This window comes from Rana temporaria, chromosome 2 (genome assembly GCF_905171775.1).
Source record: "Rana temporaria chromosome 2, aRanTem1.1, whole genome shotgun sequence".
NCBI lineage: Eukaryota > Metazoa > Chordata > Amphibia > Anura > Ranidae > Rana > Rana temporaria.
In genome coordinates, this window is record NC_053490.1 from 259,631,105 (window position 1) to 259,651,014 (window position 19,910).

Genomic DNA, 19,910 nt, shown 5'->3' on the forward strand with positions numbered 1-19,910 from the left:
TTTTTTTTAATTTCCCGCCGCAACTCTTTTTTTTTTTTTTACACCCGTCGCGATTCTCAAATCCCGGTGCAACATAAATCTCTGCTCAAAGCACGTCGGGAAAATAACGTCGGGAGCATGTGCAGTACGTCCGGCGCGGGAGCGCGCCTAATTTAAATGGGACTCGCCCCATTAGATTAGGCACGCCTTGCGCCGGACGGATTTAAGTTACCCCGCTGAAAATTTCTAGGTAAGTGCTTTGTGGATCAGGCACTTAGGTAGAGATTTTGCGGCGGTGTAACTTAAATGGCAAAAGTTAAGTTAGGGACGGTTTTTGTGGATCTGGCCCTATGTTTTTAATATTGTGTTTATGGCAATGTTTTATGTGTAATAAAATGTATATAGATTTTTATTCTGACTTTGTTCTCATTTGGTATATTTAAAGTCCTACTACTTTTGTTTTAAAAAAAAAAACATATTAATTTATGGGATGATGCCAATATGAACTTTAGATTGGATTTGATGACATGTCTTCTACATTACAGCAGTTTAGTAAAGTCATTGGCACAAAGAGATATTTTAATTTCATAACAAACTTGCCATAATAATGGTTATTTTTCCCGACAATGTTTTCAGTTCTTATTGGTATAAATAATGATCATTGTGGCAATTTATGATCACTATAGCATAGAACAGCCTTTCTCAACTATGGTTCCATGAACCCTAGAGTTCCTCCAGAGCAGGGGTCTCAAACTGGGGGCCCTCCAGCTGTTGCAAAACTGCAAGTCCCATGAGGCATTGCAAAGCTGACTGTTACAAGCATGACTCTCACAGGCAGAGGCACGATGGGACTTGTAGTTTTGCAACAGCTGGAGGGCCGCCAGTTTGAGACCCATGCTCCAGAGGATACTAAGGGGGTTATTTACGAAAGGCAAACCCACTTTGCACTGCAAGTGCACTGCAAGTACACTTGAAAGTGCACTTGAAAGTGCAATCGCTGTAGATCGCTGTAGATCTAAGGCAGTGTTTCTCAACCTTTCTAGTGCCGTGACCCCTTGATAACATTTCCCAAGTTGTGGGGACCCCTAACAGTAAAACTATTTTTGTAGCGTGGGTTGTTAGCACCAAATGCAAGACAAGTAATTTGCGCCCCTAACCCACGGACATTTAGCGCTCCCTGAGTCCCTTCCACTCATACAGTATTAAAAAAAACCTTATGGTACATTTTAGGATGTTCCGCTCTTTCTCTTTGTTCTCCTTTCTTTTCCTTCTGTCTCTCTCAATCCTTATTTTTTTCCCCCCCATCCATCTCTCTAGCTGTCTTTCTTGTTCTTTCTCCTATTCTTTCTCTCCCTTTTTCTTTGTTCCTCCCCCTCTTTTCCTCTCCCTTCGATGTATTCTCTATTTTTGGGATGGGATGATTGGCAGTGCTGGCGGGGAGTTGGGATCAGTGGCAGTGCTGGTGGGTGCTCTTGATGAAGGTCATCTGCCGATCTGAGAACTGTAGTGGGGGCTTTTAATGGCAACTATAATCACAGGAAGTGTTACTCACTGTGCCTCCGGTTTCACTGTGTCTCCGACTTTGTGGTGTCTCGCAGCAGTGACACCTATGCTGAAATCAGGAGATAGGGTCTCCTCCAGCCCCTCCCATTTAACATTCCTCATCAGTCGGCTGACCTCTAGTTTCTGCCCTCCAGCCATGCCGTGAACTGAATGGGCAGCCGCAAAAAGGTTGGGAGAGCGGTGCAGACTTCAGGAACAGCCCAGGATTCGGTGACCCCTGGCAAATCATCATTTGACCCCCGAGGGGGTCCCGACCCCCAGGTTGAGAACCACTGATCTAAGGGGATGTTCTGAAATGAGGGGAAGCTCTGATGATTTTATCATCTAATCATGTGCAAGCTAAAATGCTGTTTTTTTATTCTCCTTGTATGTCCCCCTCAGATCTACAGTGACTGCACTTTCAAGTGCACTTTCAAGTGCACTTGCATTACAACTGTAGTGCAAAGTGGATTTGCCTTTCCTAAAGAAAAAACTTTTAAAGAGTTCCTTGAGCAACTAAGGGCCAGATTCACAGAGCAGATACGACGGCGTATCTCCTGATATTCCGTTGTATCTGTTGTTCTATCTATGCGACTGATTCATAGATCCGACAGGTGTAATTGTTTTACACTGTCGGATCTTAAGATGCAATACCGCGGCCGCCGCTGGGGGGAGTTCGCGTCGTAAACCAGCGTCGGGTATGCAAATTAGGAGTTACGGCGATTTCCGACGGTTTTTCGCGTTCGCTACGTCGCCGGTAGTCTAGTTTCCCGTCGCAAAGTTTTATTTTGGTGCCTTAACTTTACACAGCAATCGTATTGCTGTATAAAGTATGGCCGTCGTTCCCACGTCGAAATTTAAAAAATAATGTCGTTTGCGTAAGCCGTCCGGGAATACGGAATTACGCTACGCGCGTCGCCGTTCGAAAAAATGACGTCACTTTGCACAAAGCACGGCGGAAGTTCGGAAACTTAGCATGCGCGGTAGGTCTGGTGCGGGCGCGCGCCTAATTTAAATGGCACACGCCCATTTGAATTGGCCCGCCTCCGGCGTAGGTTTTCATCGCAAGTGCTTGGTGAATCAGGCACTTGCGATGAAAAATTGCGGCGGTGTAACGTATCTACGATACGTTACGCCGCCGCTCTTCTATGTGAATCTGGCCCTAAGTAACCACTGACACCAGCGATCTTTTAAGCTATCTGTTTGGGGTGGATTCTCCCATTCACCACAAAATGTAAGATACATTGTTCACAAGGATCATTGCTTCAACGTAAAGTGAGTTGTAGATATGGTAAATATTAGCAAGGGTTCCCTGAAACCAAAAAGTTATTTCAAAGGTACCCTATGTTAAAAAGGTTGAGAAAAGTTGGCTTAAAGAACTGAGCTCAGATGAGATTCACAAACCCATGGACCTCCATTTTGCTGGAACTGTCACATGCCTGATGGAGGGGTCCTGCGTGGCTCTGAAATGTTGCTGTTTGCTGTAACAATGTGATTGCTAAATAAAGCTTTGGTTCCAATTTTGGAGAGCTATGATGGTGTGCTGGTGACATCTCTTGCTCTGATTGTTTTCATGGTTCCATCCATTGGTTGCTTCATCACCCACTTTTGTACAGCCACTTTCACAGAAATGTGTGCTTTGGGAAGAGTGTATTGGCTACATTTTAAACTGATACATATAAAACATTTTACAAGTATGAGAGTCAGATTTTGCATGAACATAAAGCTGTGATCCCCCTAGCTGTTCAGATACAGATCTGTCTTCAAGTTATAATGAGAATTCCCTGTGCTGTGTTTCCCTTCTACATTATATTCTCCTTTTCTGCCACCCACTGCAATGTTTCCTTCATCTGGCTTGTCTTGATCTAACTAGTTACATAACGTTTGCAAATTCAGTCATGGGGAATCCCACCACAGGCATGTCGCTTCACACTCTTTGAAGTTACCTCCCCCGTTCCCTCTATCCCTCAGCAACTTCCCACGCTGAGATGGGTATGCTACAAACCCCCAGGCACAAGGGATGACCCTTTCCCTCCTCGGCAGCACAGTTAAGGAGCTGTGCGTAGGTTATAGTGACAGGAGGAGTAAGTGAAGAAAAGAATGAAACAGAAACAGTTTCTCCTATTCCTATAGCAGCTTAAAATGGAGAAAATCATTATTTCACTAGAGAGCTGACACAGTCATTGTCGTTACTGTGCTGGCAGTTCCAAGTCGTTCAAGTAAGAAGCCACCAGACTACCAGTGTAAAAAGTACATTTATCACTGTAACTGGACGGTGATAAATACGAACTGCAAATGCAGGCTTCTCTGTAGGTCTTGTTAGACTCAATTATACCATCTGATGTTTTTACAGTGTAATACGCCACTAACCTCTGTGACAAGTGCATTTATCATGAGGAACTTTGCCATGGCTACTACAGAGAGTGGCTGTGTGCATGGACAGGCCACAGTAGTTATCACAGCGAACACTTGTTTCTATAGCAGTAGTTATTATTTTTGCTATTATTATTGTTGATAATACATCCATCATCTTTGTGGATACACCATACTATCAGGGGATTCGCTATCTTTATGTTTTATCTTCAGCTATTGTCTGGCAATATACAAATAATGTTTCTTTACAATATGCAGCTTCTGGTGTTATCTTTAGATTGTTGCCACCTTTTAGCTTGTTCAGTAGGCAGGAATGTGTTTTGCATACGTAGTGCAAATATGTTCATAGACTCAGTAAAAAACATAAGAAGTATTAGTCAAAAATTAAAAAAAATATATGCTTTAATTTATAATCTATATCACTAGTACACAGGTTTACTTTTTTTGGAGCCTCAACTTCAGTGTTTAAAGAGAAATATAGTGGATGTCATTACTTATCTGCTATTAAAAATGCTAACTGTCTGACTGTTTCTGGATTTAGTATTTAATTCACTGACCCGGAAGAAAAGAGATCAGAAAGTCACAGTGGAATTCGAAATCCTGATATGCATACTTACCCAAAAAAGTATAAAATCCATTGGACGAGCAAATATGTTTCTTGCAAAAGGAGATTTTAGCAATGGCAGCCCACTCTTTACCTCAGTACAGATTTTTCATTAATACTGCAAAGTATAATGTAATATGATTACAAAACAAGAAACACCCCTATTTAAAGGGCCTGAACTGTGTATTGTCGTAAAGAATCTATTATGTAATTCTGACCTGGTATTAATATAAGAAAAGTATAGTGCAAAAGTTTTAGGCACTGGAGAAAAAAGTGAGGCTGCTTTTAAAAATAGCGCAAGAAATATTTTTTCAATTTATCTATGAACAGCCCACCTGCATAAACAGAAAAATCAGAAAAAAGGTTTGTTTCACATAGAGGTATATACGAATCAGGCCTCGTACACACGGCCGAGAAACTCGACGGGCAAAACACATCGTTTTGCTCGTCGAGTTCCTTGTGAAGCCGCCGAGGATCTCGGCGAGCCAAATTTTCCCATTCCCGTCGGGGAAAAAGAAGACATGCTTTCTTTTTGGCCTGACGAGATCCTCGTCGGTTTCCTCGTTGAAAAGTGTACACACGACTGGTTTCCTCTGCAAAAAAAAAACCTAGCAAGCTTCTTGCTGGTTTTTGCCGAGAAACTCGGCCGTGTGTACGAGGCCTCAGATGCATTTTGAACTGCATCTGATTTGCATAGTATGTGAACCAGAACGGCTTTCAATAGAGCCGGTTAACATATATGTGGGCCAGTTGTGGTGCAAATTTAAAAAATTGGCCCGTGCATGTTGTGTGTGTATATGTGTGTATATGTATATATATATATATATATATATATATATATATATATATATATGTATTTATAGTCAGAGGGGTCAAAACCTATATGTGAAAGGTGTAGTCAGTGTGTAGTGCCAGAGGAATTGCATGGAAATAAATAACTGTAGCCTATTTAGGTAAAAGCACTGTAGGATGTGCTCATATGTTGTATTTTGCAGGAGTGGGCAGATTCATGCTGTCGGGGGCTCAGAAGTGCACATGCTTACATCCTCGTCTATGACATCTGTTGCTTTGATAGCTTCGAATATATCAAGACCCTGAGGCAACAAATACTGGAAACAAGGTGAGAAAAATAAAATGGAATCGTTAATGACATTTGCATGTATGTGATCATGATACTTACAGTATGTGGCAGCATAAGAAAAAAAAATTCAGCTCAGATACAGATCATTTAAAGTTTAACTTACTGGGGCAGGACATACATAATTAATTTTCTTTCCAGCAGGTTGAATGAGAAAAATAATTGATTACCTCATCCACACATTCAAGTTGAATAGGGAAATCCCTTCCATGGAGCTATTGTATTCTGATAGGAGGAAGACTTCACCGCCATCAGAATACACTAATCAGCACAACCGACCAAAGCTGGTGGCACTGATCAAGTGAAAATTTCCCAACAGGCTGGTTGTACAGAAGTCGATAGAGTCTATCTATGACCGGCTTTAGACCAACATGATATTTTAAAGCTGAACTTAAGCAAACAATGTAAGGCTTCATGCACACTGGGTTTTAAAAAAATGCCAGTTCCCTTGGCAGAGAAAAAACACTCATATAGAGCGTTTTTTGTACACAGTTTAGGAGAGTTTCGCGTTTTTCTGCCAGAAAACTCCAATCGGAAACTCAAACCAGAAGTTTTTTTTTCCCCTGCCTATAAATGTTGGGGGTTATCCACAAAGCCGCGGCGCAACGTAACTTTTCGGATTTAAGTTACTCCGCCGCAAAATTCCCAAGTTAGGTGCCGATCCACAAAGCACTTACCTGGAATTTTGCGGCGCTGTAACTTAAATCCGTCCGGCGCAAGGCGTTCCTATTCAAATGGGCGAGTCCCATTTAAATTAGGCGCGCTCCCGCGCCGGACGTACTGCGCATGCTCCGTCGGGTAAATTACCCGACGTGCATTGCGCTAACTGACGTCGCTCCGACGTCATTTGCTTAGACGTTAACGTAAATGGCGTCCAGCGCCATTCACGGACGTCTTACGCAAACGACGTAGAATTTAAAATTCGACGCGGGAACGACGGCCATACTTAACATGGCTTAGGACAACTAGGGCTTAGCCCTAGTTTTACGCGGCGGAACTCGACGTAAACGACGTAGATTTAGAGCGTCGGGCCCGTCGGAGCGTTCGTGGATCGCCGTAACTGGTCATTTGCATATTCTACGCCGGCCTCAATGGCCTCGCCACCTAGCGGCCGGCCTAGAATTGCATCCTTAAGATCCGACAGTGTAATTCAATTACACATGTCGGATCTTCGTCCTAACTATGGGAAACTGAGTCTGTGGATCAGTTCCATAGTTAGGACCAGGGATACGACGGCGTAACAGCAGTTACGCCGCCGTATCTCTTTTGAGGATCTGGCCCGTTGAGCTTAAAATATGCTTGTACTTGTCCTAGTGTGCATGGACACATATAATAACATTGAGCTGCTTCTACAGGCAAAACACAAAACTGTAGCAGCAGCGATTTTTAAGCCAGTGTGCATGGACCCAAATTCACAGTTGAAATGCATATTTATGTACACTGGGCCAAATCCACAAAAGAGATTCTCCGGCGTAAGCCGTCGTATCTCTGGTTCTAACTTTGGAACTGATCCTCAGAAGCAGTTTTCCAAAGTTAGGCAGAAGATCCGACATCTGTAAGGGACTTACACTGCCGGATCTTAGGATGCAGTACCGCATCCGCCACTGGGGGCATTTCGAGTCGAAATGCCTCTTCTGGTATGCAAATTAGCACTTAGGGCGATCCACAAAGCTTTTGTGCTTCGTTTTTTCGCCGTAAGTTTTAGTTTGCCAAGTGTAAAACTAGGGCTGCTTTTACAAAGTGTAAAGTTAGTAACACCATGTAAAAGCACATTCAAGCGACGGCATTTGGTATGCATTCCCGAGGGAGAACTCCACGGCAATTTGTAAAATCAAAACCGGCATGGGTTCCCCCCCAGGAGCATACCAGGCCCTTAGGTCTGTTATGGGTTGTAAGGAGACCCCCCCTCCACCGAAAAATCGACGTAGGGGGTCCCCCTACAATCCATACCAGACCTGTATCCAAAGCACGCTACCCGGCCGGTCAGGAATGGGAGTGGGGACGAGCGAGCGCCCCCCCCCCTCCTGAGCCGTGCCAGGCCGCATGCCCTCAACATGGGGGGGTTGGGTGCTCTGGGGCAGGGGGGCGCACTGTGGGCCCCCCCACCCCAGAGCACCCTGTCCCCATGTTGATGAGGACAGGACCTCTTCCCGACAACCCTTGCCGTTGGTTGTCGGGGTCTGCGGGCGGGGGCTTATCGGAATCTGGGAGTCCCCTCAAATAAGGGGGCCCCCAGATACCGGCCCCCCACCCTAAGTGAATGGATATGGGGTACATCGTACCCCTACCCATTCACCTGTAGGCAAAAAGTAAAAGTTAGTAAACACACAACACAAGGGTTTTTAAAATAATTTATTATTCTGCTCCGGAGGCCCCCCCTGTCTTCTTTATTAGCTCTATTACCAGGGGGGGCTTCTTCTTCCACTCTCCGGGGGTCTTCTTCCACTCTCCGGGGGTCTTCTTCCACTCTCCGGGGGGGGGTTTCTTCTTCCGCTCTCCGGGGGGAGCTTCTCCGCTCTCCGGGGGTCTTCTTCTCTCTTCGCCGCTCTCCGCTGTTGACTCGGCGAACCCCGGTTCTTCTCCAGCTGTCCGGTGCCTTCTTCTTCAGCGCTGGCTGCCTGCTATCTTTGTGTGTTAGCTCAATTACTAACAGGCAGCCGGCGCGGTCTTCTGTGACGTCAGGTTCTTCTTCTCCCCTCTTCCGATGTTGCCTCGTCGCCTCTTGTCACTGTAATGATGGAAGCGCGCCTTGCATCCCATTTATATAGGCATCATCGTCCCATCATGCTCCGGCAGGTACCCACGTGGTGGGTGCCTACCCACGTGCACCCACCACGTGGGTACCTCCGTGGGGGGCCTCCGGAGCAGAATAATAAATTATTTTAAAAACCCTTGTGTTGTGTGCTTACTAACTTTTACTTTTTGCCTACAGGTGAATGGGTAGGGGTACGATGTACCCCATATCCATTCACTTAGGGTGGGGGGCCGGTATCTGGGGGCCCCCTTATTTGAGGGGACTCCCAGATTCCGATAAGCCCCCGCCCGCAGACCCCGACAACCAACGGCAAGGGTTGTCGGGAAGAGGTCCTGTCCTCATCAACATGGGGACAGGGTTCTCTGGGGTGGGGGGGCCCGCAGTGCGCCCCCCTGCCCCAGAGCACCCAACCCCCCCATGTTGAGGGCATGCGGCCTGGCACGGCTCAGGAGGGGGGGGGGCGCTCGCTCGTCCCCACTCCCATTCCTGACCGGCCGGGTAGCGTGCTTTGGATACGGGTCTGGTATGGATTGTAGGGGGACCCCCTACGTTGAATTTTCGGCGTGGGGGGGTCTCCTTACAACCCATACCAGACCTAAGGGCCTGGTATGCTCCTGGGGGGGGGGACCCATGCCGTTTTTTTCTTTGAAAATTGGCATGGAGTTCTCCCTCTCAGGAATGCATGCTGAGCGACGCTGTCATTTTTTTTTAAAATTATTTGTTTTCCCGGCGCGTATATTTTTTTCACCCGTCGCAACTTTAGTGTCCCGTCGCAATCCACAAAGCCGCCCGGCGTCAATTACGTTCGCACGCTGCACGTCGGGAAAATTACGTCACACGCATGCGCAGTACGGCCGGCGCGGGAGCGCGCCTCATTTAAATTTTAAACGCCCCCCGGAGAGAAGGAACCGCCTTGCGACGGCGGCACTTAAGTTACACGGCCTGAAATTTCTAGGTAAGTGCTTTGTGGATCAGGCACTTAGGTAGAAACTTTAAGTCAGTGTAACTTAACTGCTGAAAGTTAAGTTACGCCGCCTGGCTGAGGATTTGGCCCACTGTCCCCTCTTAAAATCAACAACAACACTGATAATGACTCCAGGTCCTTTTTAATTGCTTACACTGGTTCAGAGTCTACAGTAAACATATAAAAATCCAGAAATAAAAAAAAAAATAGCAAAAACTGAAGCCAGAAAACTGCCTTCACAGATAAGCATTATTATTAATACATATAGCCAAATAGTTATATATATTTAAAAACCGTGGTAACAAACTCTATTAAAGACCCCAGTTCACCGGTCTACCATAAAAGTATAATCAGATGGATCTCAATGAGCATTTGCGCATATGAATCAACACTAATAATTCTAAGATGAAGCATATCAAAATATCTGAGACACGTGATCTTTTTAGTCTGCTTTCATTTTCTGTTCCATGGTATCTTCTGACTGGGAAGTAAAAATATCCAACAGATGTACACAAAAAAATATTTGTAAGAACACAGCAGTCATATTGTGCTGATACCTACCAGTATGTGCGCCATAAACAATGACAAGAATGATAAAGATGGAAGCAATCAACAATCCATATCTGTATTTTTCTGGGTGTTTTGCCCAGATGTACACAAAACCTCTCTAATAAACCGGAGTGTGAAAAACTTGTTTCCAGGTGAGAATGAATTGCATGGACCTGCTGCTAATGACAACATCTTATAGTTCTCAGTGAATTTGCACAGCTACAAATCTATGTATACTGAAAAGTGTGTACGTAGAAGATTATGCTACATTTTATCTGTCAGTGCAGGCGTGTTTGCAGGTAAAGTTATAATGCACAAATCTGTTGCTTGTAACAACTTCATATACTTCTCACAGAGCTTCTCATGGTGTATGCAAACTCTCAGTATAGTTAGGATGCACAAACCCATTGCTGGTGCCAACATCATACAGTTTTCAGTGAGTATACAAGATTTCAAATGCCTCTTCATCTACAATGTCAGTTCCAAAAAAGTTGGGGCATGTTGGGGCATATACATAAAATTCTCACACTCCCTATGGATATGTTTGCTGGGCTTGGTTGAAGATTTAGATCCAACAGTGGCAGAACGGAAAAAACCTTCCTCTCCAACAATCACGTTCTGCAATAACTAGTTAATACAGCCCTACCTATATAAAAAGATACATATCGCCATAGGGGTTGCCTCAAAAAGTTTGATACAAGGGGGGGGATTTCACCTAAAGTTTTGGAATGCACTCCAGATGGTTCACTTTCTGAATACATTACCAAACCCGGGTGTTTTCGAAAGACCAATTACGAGAATTGAAAAAATGTGTAGCGAGAGGGGAAGATTACAACACACACTATAAATAAGTTATGATATACTGACACAGTCAGGGAATCACCCTCTGAAATGTGTCCAGGATTGGGAACAGGAACTAAAAAAGGTACTTAGTACGGAACAGCGACAACGCATGTATAAACAAATGCATAAAACATCAATATGCGCAAGGACACAGGAGACAAATTACAAGATTTTCGCGAGGTGGTATAGGACACCGGAGAGATTAAACAAAATCTTCCCAGAGGTGTCAGATAAATGTTGGAGGTGCCAGGGTAGTAAAGGGACGATGCTACACATATTTTGGGACTGCCCTTTGTTAAGGAGTTTTTGGCTGGAGATTAAAAGGATACTTCAGATGTGCTCAGAATATGAGATACCGGAAGATCCAGAATTTTACCTTTTACACGTGAACCAAATACAAGAGAAAGCATATAGGGAGACAAGTCTAGGTCATCTATTAGATGCTGCAAAAATGTGGATAACAAAAAAATGGAAGTCACCAACTCCACCCACAATAGAGATATGGATAAATAAAGTAAAATAAATCAGTAAATTAGAAGAATTAGTACAAACAGCACAACACCAAAAGGAAAGATACTTAAGAATTTGGACCTCCTGGAAATCCTTCTTAGATTCCAGGGTTCGAGGGGGGGAGAATGGGAGCGTGGGATAACGGAGAGAGCCTAGGTGAATTTTTTATATTTCTTTTTTCTTTTTTAACGTTTTTTTTCTCTTCTTTTTTATATTCTTTTTTTTCTTCTAACAGATGGGTAGGAGTGCTTAGGATCGCATTCATAGGTTAGAGGGGATACACTACAGTACGCAGTGGCATGGCCAATTTACGTGAATTGTATATATTTTGAAGTTGTGTACAACAATAGTATCTTAACAGTAATAAGCACTGCTACAATTGTATAATGTATAATGTATTATTAATGTGTATCTAAATAAAACAAAAATAATTTGAAAAAAAAAAAAAAAAGTTTGATAAAGTCTGGTCCAAGTGGTTTCAGAACGACTCTAGAGCTCATATGTAGGTGGCCAATAAATTTGGCAATCACTACTGTTGATGTCTTGTTATTGGTACAGTGTGGGGGGGAGAGGAGGCATTAAAAGCAGGCATGGTTCTGTGAGGGACATCACTGTATAAGCTCAGGAATACTTTCAGAAAATAACTCTCTGTAAACAGTTCATTGTGCCATCCAACAATACAAGTTAAAGCTCTATTATTCAAAGAAGAAGCCTTATCTGAACATGATCTAGAAATGCCACCATCTTCTCTGGGCCAAAGCTCATTTAACATGGTCTGTAGTAAAATGGAAAACTGTTCTGTGATCAGAACCACATGCTCTGTGTCCTCCAGACGAAAAAGAAGGGGCACTGTATGGGTTGTTATCAGTGCTCAGTTAAAAAAGCCTGCATCTCTGATGGTTTGGAGATGCATTAGCGCATATGGAATGGGCAGCTTGCACATCTGGAAAGGCAACATCAGTGCTGAAAGGTATATCCAGGCTTTAAAGCAGCATATGCTCAGGCAAGAATAGGTCCATATTCCTCTCCCAAAACTCCAGCAACTGGATATTGTTTTTATGTAGATTTTACACAGCTTCTCAACTTTTTTGAAATCAGGGATGTACAAATATCTCTAAAAAGGTCTGCTGGCTGAAAGAAGTACATTTCACTGTTCAGCTCCCTCCTCCTTCCTCCTCTGATGGGTCAGTAGGAGAGCGCAGCGGGTGCCTCGCTCATATGAGGGCAGTAAGGACCCGGCGTGAAACCACAATGCTTCACCACCAGGTTCCCTTACTGGCTATGGCGGCAACAGCACTTGACAGCCGATGGAAACATCAGCTACAGTTCCAACATCACTGGACTCCAGGACAGGTAAGTGTCCTATTATTAAAAGTCAGCAGCTGCAGTATATGTAGCTGCTGGCTTTTAATTTTTGCAGCGGTGGGCGGACCTCCGCTTTAAAGGGTAAGATCACCTTTACAGAAAATCTGTAACGTGGGCTTAAACTGTGTGAGCGATGATCTCTGTCGGAAGCGGTCCCCCTGTCAGAACAAAAAATACATTTTGCTGTGTGTACCAGGCATTACTCACATTTTTTTTAAGCCTCTCAAAATTTTGCAGCTGAATAATAGCATACATAAAACTATAAATAAAATGATGTTTACTTATCTTACACAACATAAGATTGGTTACAGAAGTAGCAATGTTAACGCCAGTCTAGTCTACTCTGCATGCTTGCTAAAGGAAGATAAAACGCTAAGGCTACATTTACACTAGCCTCCTGCATTTAGGTTATATAAACGCAGGAAAAATTGTCTGAAAAGTAGTGTATAAACAAACTTTATGCTTCCCAGATCAGGTTCTCCTACGTTGAGATGTATTTGCCTTTATGTGCGTTTACACACTTTTACATGTGTATAGACACTTTGGGGCAGATCCACAGAGCAAGTACGCCAGCGTATCTACTGATACGCCAGCGTACTTTCAAATTACCCGCGTCGTATCTTTAGTTTGAATCCTCAAACCAAGATACGACGGCATCTGGGTTAGATCCGACAGGCGTACAGCTTCGTACGCCTTCGGATCGTAGATGCAAAACTTTGGCGTCCGCTGGGTGGAGTTCTCGTCGTTTTCCGCGTCGAGTATGCAAATTAGCTAATTCCGACGATCCACGAACGTACGCGCGGCCGTCGCATTCTCTTACGTCGTCTCTAGTCGGCTTTTTCCGGTGTATAGTTAAAGCTGGTGTTTTGCGGCGTATAGTTAGACTTGCCATGTTAAGTATGGCCGTCGTTCCCACGTTTATTTTTTATTTTTTTTGCGTAAGTCGTCCATGAATCGGGATGGACGTAATTCACGTCTATGTTAAAAAAAATGACATCCTTGCAACGTCATTTAGCGCAATGCACGGCGGGAAATTTAGGGACGGCGCATGCGCAGTTCATTCGGCGCGGGGACGCGCTTCATTTAAATGAAACACGCCCCCTAATCGCCGATTTGAATTCCGCCGCCAGAGATAGACTACGCCGCCGTAACTTACAGCGTAAATTCTTCAGGGATTCGAACTGAAAGCCAGGTAAAGGTACGGCGGCGTAGCGTATCTCTGATACGCTGCGCGGGTGCAGATCTCTGTGGATCTGCCCCTTTCAGTTTAGGGTATCTAAACTAGACCCACATAATTATTTTTTTCTCTAAATGCAACTAAAGTGAAAAAATAAACTAAATGCAGTGTGGAATTCACTATTAAAAATCATTACTCTTGTTTATTTAGTATATAAATATGTTCTCTGTAACTTATTTGACATTGATATCAGTATGACTCATCATTGATAATATGGTATAATTGCAAGGTAACTTGCATTACCTTTAACGTTCTCTCTTTTTGTGTAATCTGTTATTTGATTAGATTATGATTTAACCGGATTCCTGCTGTAATTATTTGCTTCGTCAGAAGTAATTCCTGACTGTTACAGTGCCCAGAAAAGCATTCATACCCCTTGAAATTTTTGCACATTTTGTTATGTTACAGCCAAAAACATAAATGTATTTTATTGGGATTTTATGTGATAGACCAACACAAAGTGGCACATAATTGTGAAGTGGAAGGATTTTTTTTTACAAATAAATATCTGTAAAGTGTGATGTGCATTTGTATTCATCCCCCTAACTAAAATCTAGTGGAACCAATTGCCTTCAGAAGTCACCTAATTAGTAAATACATTCCACCTGTGTGTAATTTAATCTCAGTATAAATACATCTGTTATATGAAGACCTCAGAGGTGTGTTAGAGAACCTTAGTGAACAAACGGCATCATGAAGGCCAAGGAACACACCAGACAGGTCAGGGATAAAGTTGTGTAGAAATTTAAAGCAGGGTTAGGTTATAAAAAAAATATCCCAAGCTTTAAACATCTCACGGAGCACTGTTCAGTCCATCATCCGAAAATGGAAATAGTATGGCACAACTGCAAACCTACCAAGACATGACCTTCCACCTAAACTTACAGGCCGGGCAAAGAGAGCATTAATCATAGAAGCAGCCAAGATGCCCATGGTAACTCTGGAGGAGCTACAGAGATCCACAGCTCAGGTGGGGGGATCTGTCCACAGCAGTGTTTCTCAACTCCAGTCCTCGGGGCGCACCAACAGGTCATGTTTTCAGGATTTCCCTCAGATCAAACTGCTGTGGTAATTACTAAGGCAGTGAAACTGATAAAATCACCTGTGCACAATAATGGAAAGCCTGAAAACAAGACCTGTTGGTGCGCCCCGAGGACCGGAGTTGAGAAACACTGGTCCACAGGACAACTACAGGTATTAGTCGTGCACTCCACAAATCTGGCCTTTATGGGAGAGTGGCAAGAAGAAATCCAATTAAAAATCTGTGGCAAGACTTGAAAATTGCTGTTCACAGACGCTCTCCATCCAATCTGACAAAGCTTGAGCTATTTTGCAAAGAAGAATGGGCAAAAATGTCACTCTCTACAGTTGATACAGACCTACCCCAAAAGACTTGCAGCTGTAATTGCAGCTAAAGGTGGTTCTACAAAGTATTGACTTAGGGGGGCTGAATACTAATGCACGCCACACTTTTCACATATTTATTTGTAAGAAAATTTGAAAACCACGTATCATGTTCCTTCCACTTCACAATTATGTATCACTTTGTGTTGGTCTATGGCATAAAATGCATTTAAGTTTTTGGTTGTAACATTAAAAATTTGGAAAATTTCAAGGGATGTGAAAACTTTTTCAAGGCACTTTATATACTGAACAGAATTGTTTTATTTTGACATTGTCGTATGTCTTGTCATTTACTGTAAAAAACAATAAAACATTGTATTGTTATAAAAAACAAATCATTATATGCATTCATAATGTGTTTAAAATGTCCTGTGAATACTACAGTAGGTTTGCCAGTGTGAAAGAAGCCTTGAGTTGCTAAAATCAATGGACAGTGGCATCTTCAATGGATCCATCCATGAGCCTTCTCAGAACACTTCTGGCTTTTCTTTTAGGCTGGGCTCACACTTGTGCGGTGCGAATTTCAGCTCTCTTATCTCTGCAGAGAGATAAGAGAAGTGTTCAGCAGATCCATTGCATTTTAGCTGCAGATTATCTGCGAATTTGGAGACCTGGGAGGGGGGAGGGGGGAAGTGTATTAAGCAGAATGAGACAAATACTGAAGAGAAATGAACACATCTGCGAATTCAGCTGCGTACCCATAGAAGATAATGGGACTGAATTCGCACCTGAGCCGCACCGCAAGACCTAAAAAACGCACACGGTTTGGCGGCAATGCGCAGTGCGAATGCATCGCACATATGTGAACCAGCCTCATTGAAAACAATGTATTTTGAAATGTTCTGTGAATTGGATGCGGTTTAAGCCACACTCAATTCACATAGGTGTGAACCTGGCCTTGGAGTCATTATTGTTCTGCCAGATTTGGAATAATTCCAAAATTGTAAAAGTTAAACACTACACTGTCTGTAAATGTCTATATATTTATATTTATTTTCACAGGTATTAACTACTAGCAGACCAGCCACCGTCATTATACGGCGGCAGGTCGGCTCTCCTGGGCGAGAGCCCGTAGCTATACGTCCGCTTTTCGAGCGGCCACTAGGGGCGCGTGCGTGCCGCCGGAGGCGCGCGTGCGCCCCCGCTCGCCCCCGACTCCTGTGCGTGTGCCCGGCGGGCTCGATCGTCGCCGGGCACCCGCGATTGCTCGTTACAGAGCGGGGACCGGGAGCTGTGTGTGTAAACACACAGCTCTCGGTCCTGTCAGCGGGGGAAATGCTGATCTTCTGTTCATACAATGTATGAACAGAGGATCAGTGTTTCCCCTAGTGAGGCCACCCCCCCACAGTAAGATAAAACACAGGGACATACTTAACCCCTTCCCCGCCCCCTAGTGTTAACCCCTTCACTGCCAGTGGCATTTTTATAGTAATCCAATGCATTTTATAGCACTGATCGCTATAAAAATGCCAATGGTCCCAAAAATGTGTCAAAAGTGTCCGAAGTGTCCGCCATAATGTCGCAGTACCGAAAAAAAATCGCTGATCGCCGCCATTACTAGTAAAAAAAATATATTAATAAAAATGCCATAAAAATACCCCCTATTTTGTAAATGCTATAACTTCTGCGCAAACCAATCAATAAACGCTTATTGCGTTTTTTTTTTACGAAAAATATGTAGAAGAATACGTATCGGCCTAAACTGAGGAAAAAAATGTTTTTTTATATATTTTTGGGGGATATTTATTACAGCAAAAAGTAAAAAATATTCATTTTTTTCAAAATTGTCGCTCTATTTTTGTTTATAGCGCAAAAAATAAAAACCGCAGAGGTGATCAAATACCACCAAAAGAAAGCTCTATTTGTGGGAAAAAAAGGACGCCAATTTTGTTTGGGAGCCACGTCGCACGACTGCGCAATTGTCAGTTAAAGCGGTGCAGTCCCGAATCTCAAAAAGTGCTCTGGTCTTTGGGCAGCAATATGGTCCGGGGGTTAAGTGGTTAATTAGTACAATCATATAAATTTCAGGCTTCACTGTACTCGCAAAGCAGCATCCCTGTCTGTCGTTGGTGTGACGGGATGTCATGTGTCCTAGTGTTTCTGAACTTTTACTACAGTTGATTCCTCTCCAGCCAACATTAGTATTTGCTCCCATTCTTCCCTGAGGTCATGGTCTTATCTGAAGTTGCCTTAATGTTTTACATTTGGTTTAGAAAGTTTCTTAATGTCATGAAAAAGCCAAATGTATAGCTTTGCTGTCATTTGGTAAAGTTTTGCAAGTGAAGGCAGGTATTTTGTGGTTGGATTCTGAAATATTACTTTCTGCTTTTCTGCAAATAAATTCTAATGTCCTATGGTATAGTATTGAGAAGGCTATCTGAAGTCTTAAAATAAAGAAGGCAATCTAAAGAAAAATATTAAATGACTATATACTTACTGAGAAGACTTTGTCGAGAAGGAGATAAAGTATGTCTATGCCTTGCTACAATGGAGTCCCCATACTTCTGACATTCAGATTTACAGGGTGTTTAATGACTGTGTATGAGGGTGTCCACCATCCCCCTTCACAGCCATACCCTGAGCTGTTCCTACCATTAAGAACTTGTGAGCCAGTGCCTAGAGCAACAGGGTTAGAGGGGACAACCACGAGACTCAACATTTTCAAACTGTGATGAACATTTTCTTAAATTTTTTTTGCTACTTAGATCAGTTTGTTGGTAATTTCAAAGAAGATAGTACAGAGGATTTTGAAAGAGGTCATAATGCTCTTCAGGCCTGGTTCACACTGGCAATAGGCTGCGATTTGGCATGCGATTTGACTTGCTCTGATGGGAACAGGGGGCTTATAGTTAAAAAAACACAATTCATTTCTCTATTCTCTTGTTTGGTTGTCCAAGGTATTTCTGCATATGAAGCAGACAACATGCATCCTCCAGTAGCACATTCTAGCATTGATGTATATTAAAAGAATGACACAACATAATAGATGGAGCTTGAACAAATAAGCGTTACTGCTATATCTTGTTGCACACAGCTGTAAGCCTAGTATTCTAATTTTTCTGCTGCTTTGTGAACATGTTTCGGCTGGGTTCACACTACTACACTACTTTCAGGCTGGGTTCACACTACTACACTACTTTCATCCTACTTTGCTCTGCTACATTGGTCCTACATTTATCCTACATTGGTCTTACATCCATCCTACTTTCATGAACAGGATACTACTTTGGTCCGACTTCAATGATATTCAATGGGCCTGAAGTAGGATCAATGTAGGACCAAAAGTAGTACAGGGAGCATTTTCAAAGTCGGACCGACTTGTGTAGGACGCTACAAGACGCTCTCATAGGGAAACATTGAACACAGACCAAAGTAGGATGAAAGTAATGTAGTAGTGTGAACCCAGCCTTCATCAGTATTTTTAGCTCCTCTCAGCTGGCTACTTTTTTTTCTTAATTACACCTTAATAGAATCTGGTATGTCTCATTACAGTTTTTTATTCTTTTGTAATTTCCACAGAGTGATTGGCACATCTGAGACACCTATTATCATAGTTGGCAACAAACGTGACCTGCAGCGAGGCCGTGTTATCCCACGATGGAACGTTTCGCATTTGGTGAAGAAGACATGGAAATGTGGCTACATTGAATGCTCAGCCAAGTATAACTGGCACATATTACTACTTTTCAGTGAACTGCTTAAAAGTGTAGGCTGTGCTAGATGCAAGCATGTACATGCTGCAATACGCTTCCAAGGAGCACTACGCCGCAACCGCTGTTCAGTCATGTGACATGGAGTCACAGTTTTTTTAGTTTCAGTGACACTGGATACTTGGACTTCTCTTAAGCAATGGCACAGCAAGTGGACCTACACAAGAATTCAGTTTCACCAATGGCAATTTACAGCTTTCCAAGATGTTCTATGTGATATCATAGCATAGCGTTTCCATGCTTCTTTTAAAGAAGATATAGGAATATACGGCTTCTGTGATGATATCGATCGCTCTCTTTTTTCTTTTAACCCCTTTAAATCTGAAAATTGTGTCTTGTAATGACATAATAACCCTTTAGTGATTACGTTGACTTTAGATTACATGGTGTGTGCTTGAAATCCTTTATTGTGCTGTTATTTTAAAAATGGAGGACCTTTTTCTGTTAAAAAAAATGGAGGACCTATTCTTGTTTGGTATGGATGATGTTAGTTACTGTGAACATTCTAAGATGGAATTATGGATGATGGAGCCACATGTAGCTACTGTAATTATTAAACCTCAGGCCAGCAGACCCTCCTTTAAGGGTCACTGTTATATTTCTTGATTGATTTTTGTGCAGTTTATTTAATCCTAATCTTGCATTTATTTTTTCAGGGTATAGTACAAACTATATATTTGAAGTTGTATGGAAAATAGTAAAGATCCCTTAAAATTAAAACTGAACTTCAGGTGAACAACTACGTACATTTACAGTTAAAAAAATGGGAGCTATTTTTTCTATCCAGCCAGTACTGAGATTTTTGCAGACCTATCAGATAGCACAGCCAGGGGATTGATGTGATATTTCTATACTGCAGTTAGAGTATTACAGCTAGATCACTTTCCTGCATGCAGCCTGTAACTGGACAGTGAAAGAGCTGATCCCTCTGCTTACT

The 19,910-nt window shown here is 42.8% G+C and overlaps 1 protein-coding gene across 2 annotated transcripts in view; it reads left to right on the forward strand.

The window, feature by feature from the left end:
* LOC120926691 (ras-like protein family member 10B) overlaps positions 1 to 19,579 on the forward strand; it is a 115,852-nt gene extending 96,273 nt beyond the window's left edge. For both annotated transcript variants that reach the window (XM_040336838.1, XM_040336839.1), the window contains 2 exons: positions 5,494 to 5,618; positions 18,783 to 19,579. In XM_040336838.1, coding sequence (XP_040192772.1) covers positions 5,494 to 5,618; positions 18,783 to 19,053 — 396 coding nt within the window. In that variant the 3' untranslated portion in view covers positions 19,054 to 19,579. The remainder of the gene's footprint in view (positions 1 to 5,493; positions 5,619 to 18,782) is intronic.
* The last annotated feature ends 331 nt before the right edge of the window (positions 19,580 to 19,910 follow it).